The following is a 12,205-nucleotide window of genomic DNA, read 5'->3' as shown; positions in this document are numbered from 1 at the left end:
CCAAATAGTGCACCACTGTGGCTGCTCCAGCTCCTCATGCATCTAAACCCATCATATCCTCATCATCAGAAACACTGTCCGGGAGGCGAATAATATGCTTGACACATCATCATTTTGTACCTTCTTATATAAACTGTCATCCAAACTAGTCTTAATATACCTAATTTTGCTTGCCTTATTTTGATTTTGCCTAATTTTAGTTGACTTAATTTTAATTAATTTAGTTTTGCTTAATTTAGTTTGAGGTGCTAATAATTGGACCCACGGCTTCTCCAGTCCCAGGCGAGAGGTCTATAACTAGGCCACACTGCCCAGCGTCATTCTTGCTATTTGTGATGCCCAGTAATGTGATCTTCAGATTTCCACATCACCTTTAGCTCGGGAGAAGCTGGGAGTTGCCTGCTTTTACTCTCACAGTTTTCTGCCTTCACACTCTTTGATTTTGGGATGAGACAGCGTGTGAAGGCCTTTCGAATCTAGAACATAGTTTTCAGAGAATAATGCAGCATACGCTTAGGACCTGGACATGCTGATTGAGTTCACATTATGTCTCTACAAGTGATGGCTTTTTTGATGTGAAGCAAGTTACTAGGCCTTTCTGTTATTTTCCTGTTATCATGCAACATAATGAGATACTTTTAGTATCTTACAGGGTTATTTTTGTGAGGACTAAAGGTCTTTTCTGTCCATGTTCAATATCAGCTACCTGGCACTGCTGAGGAGGATGAGGGGTGGAGGCGGAGATAATGTGCACTCTAGGTGTCCCCTGATTGGCAGATAATGATCCAAGGTATGTGCTGTTGTTTTATGCTGAGAAGGCAACAGCTCTACCCAGTGAAGGAACTTTGGTAAATGCACCGTTAGAAGCTAAGTTAACCTGCTTTGGCCTCCTTTATGCCCACCTCCTGACTGCCAGTAGAATCTCTACTGTGTCATCTAGACCTCATTTAGAATGTTCTGTGTGGTGAACGCACCTTTACTAGCTTCCATTGTAGCAGCCCAAGTATTTGTTTCCTAACAAAACAGGTTAACAGTGCTAACCACTCAAGAGCTTCCCTTTGTGTTAGCTAATTCTACTTGTCCAAATACTGAACACTACATATTATAAACAGCCAGTATTTTACCTTCATGGAACACTTTCATTCCCAAATAGTCAGGGTTTATTAAAACTCACTGTTTTGTACTCCTTGTCTCTGAAAAGTCTTTCTTAACCTTCAGACAAAACCTTAGTGAACACTTCCCCCCATTTTTTTTAAATTAAATTTCACTTAAGTACATTTTTGAGAGTTACATTAACAGACCCCCTGACAATAAACATTTGTCAGCATGAGAGTATTGGAGTTTTGTTTCACTGGGGGATATGTTCATCTATTTGATCCTCTCACGAGTAGTACATTGTTATGTGCTGTAAAATGATTGACAGGTAAGAAAAGCTAAAAAGTGGGTTCAGTTAACTCCTATAAACAAATTTAATAGATGGGCAGCTACATGGTTTCTGAGCTGATACAATTTATTTCATTGGTATACTTGGCCTTCAGAATATAATGTTGATCTGAATATGAGAGCTTTGTAGGTGGTATAAAGAGGGGAGACTCTTGGTGTTTAAATTTAAAGTTATCCCTTCCATTTTCAGTCATCACCTCGTGTTTCCCAGTAACTCATCTCTTCATGCCATTTCTGACTAATTCCTAGTCCTCTGGCTTACTCTGTTCCTTTAATGTGTGAAGCACGTACGAGCGAGCAGTCATGGAGTGTTACTGCCTCTAGTTGCAGTGACAATTTCGAGAAGAGTCAGCTCAGTATGGGCAGAAGTCATCTGAAAGGCATGATGAAAGAGTTACCACTGTAGCTGATTCTTAAAAGACAAATTAAAATTAAAGAGAAGAATGAACACAGCCAGTTACTGAACTAACAGAGCAAGGACTCAGGCATATTCAGAGCTTGTGAGCCTTCTGTGGCCGTTGGGATTAGGTTAGACAGTGGGGGGTGAACTCTACACAGTCCTGGGAGACAGGCAGGGCACGGACCCAACTGTGTTAAACAGTATATGGGAAAAAAGAATGGGACAGAAAGGGCAGCTCCGAATGATGCCCCCGGGTGTGCTAGCCAACATCACACATTTACACAGAAGTTTGCATACAGCCCAAACCTTTCTGAAGCTCAATTTAGGACATGGAGAGGAATCCTTCAGCTAGAGGGTAAAAGAATACGTGGAGGATTTTGAAGACTAAGTCAAATGGGAATTGAAGCCTGTATGAGAATGATGGCAATAAACAAATGCATACAGGCATTTTTTTTTTTTTGATAAAATTGGAAACGATTTGGTGTCTTGTATAAAATAAAGGTAGAGGGACCAAAAGCTCAAAGTTGACAATTTGGAAGATAAGACTGTCTTACAATAATTAGCCCCAGATCCTACGATGGATTTCAGCTTTGTGCTTAATGTTATGTGCTTTTATTTATAAATGAAAGATTAAAGAAAAAACAAATGAGAGACTCGTAATACCTAAATGTCCAAATAAAAGAAAGTTGTGGAGCTGTGGACTCCAAGAGTGCATGCTCAGTTGGGCTCTGTGCACACGGCCAAGTGCCTGCCTCGTAACTGTCCAGCTAGGAGTGTGCCCCCTGAATTTACAACTTCCTAAAATAGGAGCGAGTAAAAAGAAAGGAAGTAGAAAACGCAGAACAATGTTTTTAAGTTAACTGTGGAGAAAACTTAACACCGTATTTCAAATCTTGATTTATTTATATACTTGCAGCAATGGAGGGAGATCTGTTATTCTTAACTTAAGTTACATCATGAAAACTTAAATTGTTTTATAAGAAACAATATTTTCATCAAATGAAACTATAAAAACTTCACTGGACTCTAAAGTTGGTCTGTACCTCATTTTCCTATAATCTATAATCAGGAAATCCATTTGCCATACTTTATAATTTTTGTCCTTTTAAGTGGTCAGAAGAATGTGACATCTGCATACAGTCCCGTCTAAATTGATAATCGTTCGAGCAGAGTATAATTTTAAAACATAGCATCAAGAAAGTTGAATCTGTATATTAGAAGGTTGTTGAGAGGTGGTGTTTCCCACCTCCTGGGCCCCTGAATTTAAATGTGACCATGCTCTCTGGTGAATTTCTCTTAAGGTGGGACAGCAGCTTCCACACAGGCTAAAGCATTCTGAGTGAGGAGGAGGCTGTGGTTGCCCAGCCAACTTAAATGCAGGCTCTTCCTAGCCATAAACCACACACATGTATTCATCATTGATTTCCAAATGATAGGTTTCAGTATCACTGGTCTAGGGTCCACAGTCTCACATTCCTGAATCTATATTACGCCAAAAGAATAACAATTTGGTGGCTGGAAACAGAAATGGTTATTATACAGCTCCAAAATGCTAGCTGGCACAATATGCTAAAAATAGCAGAAATTCACTCATAAAAAATAGAATTTATTTGTTCATAAAAATAACTTTATGCCCTAAAAATATAAATGTAAAAAATGTCATCATAGCTGAAAATATTTTGCATTCCGTGTGTAAACACCTTAAAGAATATGTAACTAATCTTCTAAAGTGGTGTAATTTCCAAATAACAGGAGATATTTCAAGAGAGAGACATAGAGCACTTTTTAATTCAGTGTTTGACTTCTGAGGTGTTTACTGAGTGAAGACCCATGGATGTGTGTTCCCTTCTTCCTTCCCCACTGCTGCCTCAAGTTGCTGTTTTAAAATGCGGGCAGAGAGACGTAGGTTTTTTTGGAATGTCTCTGAGTTCACCATAGGAAATGTTTCTGAAGAGACTTTTTGGGGCCTCTGTGAAGCCGTTCCATTTTCTCACACAGCCCCGTGTTTGTTGTATCTCAGGACAGCACATTTCACGAGGCGGTTTTACTTCCTTTTAGCAGAATTACTCCTCCATGCAAACCAGCATCACCTTCTACCCAGGCAGAGTTTTAGTTTCTTCTCATCTGTTCAGGCTTCGTTGCACTGCTTAACTGACAGTTCTTCTTCTTCTTTTGAAATTACTAGGCTAATTTTCCATTTGCTTGTTTATTTAAAGCAGATCTCACTCAGGGTTAGCATGTACGTGACACATGTAACTCAGTGTTTCTGTCTCAGCTTCAGTGAATGGGAATGAATGCTGAAATGACTTGGTTTTCACATTTTCTTTTCATCTAGGAGATTGTACAGTGCAGTCTAAAGGCCTATGCAGAATAATCCAGGAGACTGTTCAGTTCCATCTAAGGCCCTATACAGAATAATGATCCAGGAGACACATTAAATACAAAATTTCTCAGAGTATCCTCACTTATGCATCTTTTTTCTTAGGGATATAATTTGTTTATTTTTCTCCTAGTGAGAAAAGGTAAATGTATTATTTCATATAAGAACTTTTACTACCAAATGCTGTCCAAATTAACCATAACAGATATTGTCTTTTGACATTTTTAGCCAGCTATAATTTAGTAACTTTTCTTGATGTTTTATTATAGAAGATTAATCTATATTCAAAGTCAGTGCAAATTTCTTAAGGAACTACTTGGTAGTTGACAAATGTGCTGGGGGTGTTTCATTTGTTTTATTTTAGTTTTGCCTCAAGTAATTTGTTAATTTTTATCCATAATCCAATTGCAAGATTTAATCTTGAAGTTTTCATATATTCAGCCTATTCATTTATTCATGAAACAAAACAGGTAAATGAACTGGATATCAAGAACAAATGTGTTTTGGATCATATGTTCCAACTAGATTTTTTTCCAAAAAGTGTTGCCAGGGGAATAATTTGAAAAGAAAGGAGCCAATATGGGGTGGAAGGGACAAGAGACAGTGAATATATCAAGGTATATTGTATAGATGTTTGAGCATGTCAAATGAAACTATTACTTTGTACAATTAATATTCACTTAGTAAAAGTTCTCGTAAGAGTCTTCTTGACATAGTCCTGTCTTCCCCTTTCCAACGCCTTGTCTCTCCCAGAATCCATTGCAGTAGTGTCAAGAAAGATCCACACACCAGGGCTTTCCCAAGTCCAGGCTTTCCAGTGCCTGGACTCTGACCACTCAGGGGCCAGTTCTATCTCTGTCCTCAAACTCTGGGTGGTCTCCATTTCTACCACATTAACAGAGTTTGAGATTACCACAGACCAACTTCCAGATCCTCCATGGAGCACTCCCTTTTCATTGGCTCCTTTGTAAGCAGATTCCTCTGAGTTTTCCTAAGGATGGTAAAATCCTTTCTCAGCCCTCCCCCTACCCAGTCACGCAAAGACATGGACTTAACTCCTTCTTCTCTTTTGTTGAAAAGCAAATTAGTTTCTGAATCTACATTACACAAAAACAAAAAACAAAACAAAAAAAAAGTTGACTAAAGTATAATCTATATTATTCTCCAGGCATCTTGCCCTAGGTAGTCTTGTTTGTACACAAGTGTGGATTGCTTTACTACAAAGGAATTTCAGAGCCTTCCAAGGCTGTAGCCTTGTCTTTGCATTCTCACAGAGGAGCACTTGGTCTCCTCCTTTGAAGGGTAATAGATACTTATCTTTTGTGAAGATGACAATAACTGAAGTTTAACTGCCTCCTGAAAGCCACCCCCAGAAAACGACTGGTTTTCTAGAGTGTATTATTGAATCCGGCAGTGGGCTTCTCCTATTCTTCATCAAGAAAGCTGCAGATAGCTGTTTGAGTCAGCTCTTACTTCACTTCAGGCTGCCTTTCCACCCATGTCCTTAGCTGTTTCTATCAGGGATAGTGTACTTTAAATGAGGGAAAAGAAGCTTTGAAATGCCCACTTTGTTAGTCGGAAGCGAAATATCAGGTCCTAAATGAACCCAATGTCTTCACAATTAGTGTCTTTTCCTGTGTCTGGATGACTCAGCACTCAGGCATCATAGCTTCAGTGCCTGAGGACTGTCACTTTTGAAGATTTTCCTGAACAGGAAGCAGTGCGAGGCTTCAGGCTGTGTACTGAACTTGGGGAGAAGGGTAAACCAGATGCAAGAAAGGCTATGGAGAGTTTTCCCTTAGAGCTGAGAGAGAGTGAACAGCAAGATGTGTATGCAGCTTCCCCTCCTCCCGCCTGCCCTAGAAATTACAGCTTGCAGCCTTGTCCCTTCTTCATCGAAGGATACACAGCCACACAGAAGAAAACCCAAACCACCCGAAAGAGTGAGTCACTCCGGCCCCGCCTCCGCCAAACTCGTCAATTAAAGTGCAGGACCAATTCTGTGCTTTTCTTAGATCCTGAACTGGCTGTCTGACTTTCTTCCGGGGGTGGGGGGTGGGAACTTAATAGAAAAAAAAGGCATACGATATGCAGATTCTGATCAAGCTAACAAAGATTCGTTCTCTTCTCACAGAAAAAGTTTTTAATATTCTTTCAGAGCTATATGAAACAATTAACTGGGTTGCTGCCTTTCACGCGGAGGTTAAGTCAGTCAGCCTTTGAGCTCTTGTGTGTTCGTATAGAAGTCTCACAGTTAAACTTTCCCTTTTATTCTCATACAGGCTGTGCTCGATTCTAGATTTCTTCCTGAGTTCTGTCACTGCTTTGTATTAACAGGGAACGGATATGGCAACCCCCGAAACTCACCAGGTCTGCTGGTCTCACCTGGTAACTTGAACAAGAACATTCAAGCCAAATCTCCTCCCCCTATGAATCTAGGGATGAACAACCGTAAACCAGATCTCCGAGTTCTTATTCCACCAGGCAGCAAGAACACGATGCCATCAGTGGTAATGCTCAATTCTGTCCTTAATACATGTTGGTGATAGCTGATCCGGATGTGTTTTGCTGTTTTAGTATTTGTCTACATATTGATGGGACTGTAGTAAGTGATTTTGCATTTTCATGTTCTATATTAAAAGAATCACAATAAACTCTTTTTCAGGCTTATTTTTTTCTGGAATAAGAAAGAACATTCTTCCTAAGACTCTCCATTTATAGTTAGAAAAACAGTTCTACCACCGATCAAATCATATCCCATAGGATGAGTAATTACGAAGTGCTTCATAAAAGTATCTTTACATTGTTGAGCTCTTTATATTCTCAGAATGCTGACAAGGAGAAATACTTTCCCTGATTCCTAAATGAAATTTCTTATATCAATTGGAAATCCCTTTCTTATATATCACTTCTTTAATATCTAATAGACCATATACTTTGCATAGTGTCAGTTCATCTTTGACTATATGTTCCTTATGAAAATTACTAACTCTCAAAAGCAAGCTGTATTAAACCACGAACATTTGAGAGTCGACATTACATTTTATATCAAAAAGATTGTGACATAATTTTAATGGAAAATATAGAATTATAAAATATAGACTTAAACATACATAAAATTCTCATGCTGTATTATTTTTTGTTCATAAGATTCATGCCTAAGATGTAAAGAATATTGTGCTATCAAACTCAAAAACAAAGATGATAGAGAGAGAGAGATTAAATAAAGTGTTCTCCAAATCAGCAGCACTTACCAGTGAGAAATTTATAGCAAAGATTTAGTAGGCAGATTTAAATTATTCTACAAATATTTCTTTCTTTCTGTTCTTTAGAATTCTCTGTTCTGTGGCATGCTTATGAGTAAAATAGTCCTGTGAACCAATTGGTTTATTATTATATTCATTTTGAGTATCTAGGCAAAATCAAATAATATGCGACATTCCCTTTAGAAAAGACTGGGTCTAATAAATAAAACCTCCCACAGTGATGCAGTCGGTGTGGGCCAGGCATGGCAAACAGTAACTCTCAGTAAATTTATTCCACATCCCTTAAAACTGATGCATTCCCATGGATTCTGCAAGTGGCAGGCCGTGTCTCTCTCTGGTTGTCAGGTGTGACACCCTCTTCCCCTAGCAAGTAGGGTTTAAGATACGATCCTTATATTTTTTTTTTTATCAAAATATGGTGGTGAAATAATGACCACGGAGACACTGACGTGTGCTGAAACCCAGCTATAAAAACATACTGCCTTCCCATTCGGAACCAGCACCTTGCTAGGGAAACAAAGGATGCCTTTGTTAAGGGTTGCCTTTGGAATCTGCTGTGTAAAACTGCTTAAATTGTTGTGTCTATCAGGGAGTGCTTCTCCTTTTGCTGAAAAGATAGTCACAGTGATAAATATTTACAGACACTAATTAATAAACTCCTTCCCCATGCTCTCAGTCTGAGGATGTGGACCTGCTGTTGGTAAGTGGTAACAATGTTTCTCTTGGAGGGCATGTTCAGGAAGAAAGAAAAACTACTTTAGTGTAAGGTGCTAGCTGTAATCAAATGGAAAGACCTTAAAACTGACCTCGCTGAATGAGGATAATGATTAGCTTAAGCATCTTGAGTTTTTAGGGTCACTGACAGGTGGAAAAGAATACCTGATTTTTGTGGGTCTTTTCCCATGTCCCCACCTTTTAACTCGAGGCCATATTTTCAGTATTTTAAGACTGAACTTTCTCTAAAATCCAAACACAAAAATTATTTCTTTAGGTATTAAAGCGTAAAATGCTTATTTTTCAAGATTTAAAATACCATTATTCTAAGTAAATGCATCTTTTACCTCCTTGTTCTAAGGAGTTAATTACAGGCATTAGCTACTTTGCCATCTATGCAAGGAAGTTTAGAAGCTGAAGAAAGTGGTCAGAGCACCACCTGCTGGTCAGAATATAGCATGAACCCATATCTGTCAGCTCAGCTGTATATAGAACTTACTGATCATAAAACCCATCATGGTTGATTTTAATTTTTTAATTTGCATTTGAATAAAAACTGAAACAATAGCAGTACAGTATACATATTTCATCAGTTCTCAACATAGTCTGTTTTTACCCATAATAAAGCTATGGTACTTGTTACTAGTTCAGTTGCCTAGGAGATACTGATGTAATGGGTTACTATGGCAACAGCTGGTCTCTTGAAGGATTGTAAATGATAGGGTTGGCAGAGTTCATAGAGACACATGTTAAATGATTAATTTCATGAGCTTTGTACCAACTTATTTCTTTATGTGAAAAACTAATACTGAGACCTAATATTTTTAACTTTTTAAAATTTGCCATCAATAATGTCCTTTTATTTACTTTAAAAGAATCAAAGGATAAATAACTCCCAGTCGGCTCAGTCCTTGGCTACCCCAGTGGTTTCCGTAGCAACACCTACTTTACCAGGACAAGGAATGGGAGGATATCCATCAGCCATTTCAACAACATATGGTACTGGTGAGTAGCATTGCTATGTGCAAATATTACAGTAAACAGTTCTTTAAAAAGCAGATTTTAAAAGTTGTTTTCTTCTACCCTGTAGGAAGCTTATGTGGTGCCCGTGTCCAGAGTGCACTGCACCATTACTTAGGCGCTGCTAAGGCAAAGTGATTGTCTAGACGTCCTCTTTCTTTAAGTCTCTGGAAGTTTTATTCGCCCAAAGTGAACTCAAATGTCAAGGAAACTGAGCTACTATTTCTTTAGTGTCATAGAAAGCTCACTTTATGGAAATTTTTAAATGAAAAAAATTCTAAACCATAAAACATGTGCATACTTTATACTTTAAACAAAGTGAGTATAAATAGCTATAATTGCAGGATCTATTCCTTTTAATCTTTTGTGAAATCCTTACTTGGGTGAATAATATTTTTCTTTCTAAATTAAAATTATCCTTGGTGTTTTGTTTTCTTCTCTTCTCAAATCAAAACCTTTGACCCAAGCATGTTTTAGAAATTGAAACTGTTTAATTTTGTTTACCATTTGACAGTTTCCAAATTAAGTGTTTTCTTGCTGCTACCCTCATTTCTTCCTCTAGAGTACTCTCTGAGTAGCGCCGACCTGTCATCTCTGTCTGGCTTCAACACTGCCAGTGCGCTTCACCTTGGCTCAGTCACTGGCTGGCAACAGCAGCACCTCCATAACATGCCACCATCTGCCCTCAGTCAATTGGGGTAAGCAATATTTATGTCTTTCTATCGTAACCGGAGACTGTGTTTTTAAATGATAAAGGCCTATACTTAACTTTGTGCTTTCATATCCATGAAAGGACATAAAATCTCATTTCTGTGAAAGACACTTTCAGATCACATGTTTCAAGTAGTTTAGGTATTCTGTCATGTGTTTTTTGGTTTTTTTTTCCGTGAATGGGGAGCACTAATAGGTTCAGTCTTTCCTCAATATGCGAGACTCTCTTTCCTTCTAATGTTGCCAGGGATGTAGCTTTGGATTAGATTTCGTTAAGGTTACTTTTTTGAACACTTTAAAAATATTTATAGTTATTACTCTTTACATTTTTGAGCTGAGATTCTCACTCAACACAAACTATGTAATTTCCTCTAATATGAACCTAATACTTACAAAATCAACTGTTGAATTTCTATACCGACTTTAAATATGTATAGTATTCATTCATAGTATAGTTGCCTAGTTTTATCCATTGTATTAAAATATATGTGCAAATACTACTTACACATGCAATACTAATTACTGAATTTGAGTATAAAATAACTTTTGTTGTTCTCTGGTCAAAGTATGTATCTTTCTGCCCCCTTGTGGTAGCTTTGAGATGCATCTTTGTCATGGAATTGCCTTATGTCATTTATCTATGGAGAAACTCGAACTATAAAATGCCCTTAATCTACAATTCACACTCTATCTTATATCAGCTAAATCAGACACCTCACTTTAATTTGAAATAATAATTGCAGAATTCAGTTAATCTTAAAAAACAAATAGGACATACATAACTACTTAAAGATGATTTTAGAAACATCCTATATACCCACCCCTCTTTCAGTTTTCTATTGAGCCATTTTTGTTATGAGATAGGAATATTAGTTAACAAGTTTTGTGTCTGAATGCCTAGGAAAGTCTATTGATTCAAGTGAAAGTCGCTAATTGGTACTATAGCTTCATTGTTCTTGCCTTCTCCTCTCCACTCCCCCACTGAACTTCAGTGGGTACTGATGTAACATAGACCAGAGTTCTAACACACCATTCAATGGGTACTGATGTAACATAGACCAGAGTTCTAACACACCCCTCAATGGGTACTGATGTAACATAGACCAGAGTTCTAACACACCCCTCAGTGGGTATGGATGTAACATAGGTCAGAGTTCTAACACACCCCTCAGTGGGTACTGATGTAACATAGACCAGAGTTCTAACACACCCCTCAGTGGGTACTGATGTAACATAGACCAGAGTTCTAACACACCATTCAATGGGTACTGATGTAACATAGACCAGAGTTCTAACACACCATTCAATGGGTACTGATGTAACATAGATCAGAGTTCTAACACACCATTCAGTGGGTACTGATGTAACATAGACCAGAGTTCTAACACACCATTCAATGGGTACTGATGTAACATAGACCAGAGTTCTAACACACCCCTCAATGGGTACTGATGTAACATAGACCAGAGTTCTAACACACCCCTCAGTGGGTACTGATGTAACATAGACCAGAGTTCTAACACACCATTCAATGGGTACTGATGTAACATAGACCAGAGTTCTAACACACCATTCAATGGGTACTGATGTAACATAGACCAGAGTTCTAACACACCATTCAATGGGTACTGATGTAACATAGACCAGAGTTCTAACACACCCCTCAATGGGTACTGATGTAACATAGATCAGAGTTCTAACACATCCCTCAATGGGTACTGATGCAACATAGGTCAGGGTTCTAACACACCCCTCAGTGGGTACTGATGTAACATAAGTCAGAGTTCTAACACACCGTTCAATGGGTACTGATGTAACATAGATCAGAGTTCTAACACACCATTCAGTGGGTACTGATGTAACATAGACCAGAGTTCTAACACACCATTCAATGGGTACTGATGTAACATACGTCAGGGTTCTAATACACCATTCAAGAGTCCTTTGCTACGGCCCTCCACTGAGAAATCACACTCGTTGGAAATCTAGCCTTCCATGTGCACAATAAAGCAAATTCCCATGACATTAGCTGTGCTTTCTTCAAAGAGCACTGCCATTGAAGATGTATGAAATGTTGGTCAACAATGTTCTTTTTCAGATATTTAAATTTTCTGTCCAGTGCTAATTATGCAAGTAGATTCTAATTGCAATGATTTTTTTCTAGAAATAATCACTAAGTACAGAATACTATCCAGACACTTTTGCACATGTCTGCACAGCATATGGTCTGTGCAGTACTGACCTATTTCTCAATAAGGGGAACTATTCCTT

At 38.2% G+C, this 12,205-nt stretch overlaps 1 protein-coding gene across 12 annotated transcripts in view; it reads left to right on the top strand.

The window, feature by feature from the left end:
• Window positions 1-12,205, top strand: part of Mef2c (myocyte enhancer factor 2C) — a 170,097-nt gene that overhangs the window by 148,448 nt on the left and 9,444 nt on the right. For 7 of the 12 annotated variants that reach the window (XM_057790153.1, XM_057790151.1, XM_057790159.1 and 4 more), the window contains 4 exons: window positions 6,561-6,733; window positions 8,166-8,189; window positions 9,079-9,208; window positions 9,786-9,921. In XM_057790153.1, the coding sequence (XP_057646136.1) occupies window positions 6,561-6,733; window positions 8,166-8,189; window positions 9,079-9,208; window positions 9,786-9,921 (463 nt within the window). The remainder of the gene's footprint in view (window positions 1-6,560; window positions 6,734-8,165; window positions 8,190-9,078; window positions 9,209-9,785; window positions 9,922-12,205) is intronic. The other 5 variants (XM_057790158.1, XM_057790162.1, XM_057790161.1 and 2 more) reach the window with 1 other exon arrangement.

Source organism: Chionomys nivalis, chromosome 15 (assembly GCF_950005125.1).
Source record: "Chionomys nivalis chromosome 15, mChiNiv1.1, whole genome shotgun sequence".
NCBI classification, from domain to species: Eukaryota; Metazoa; Chordata; class Mammalia; order Rodentia; family Cricetidae; genus Chionomys; species Chionomys nivalis.
This window is presented reverse-complemented; position numbering and strand designations above follow the sequence as displayed.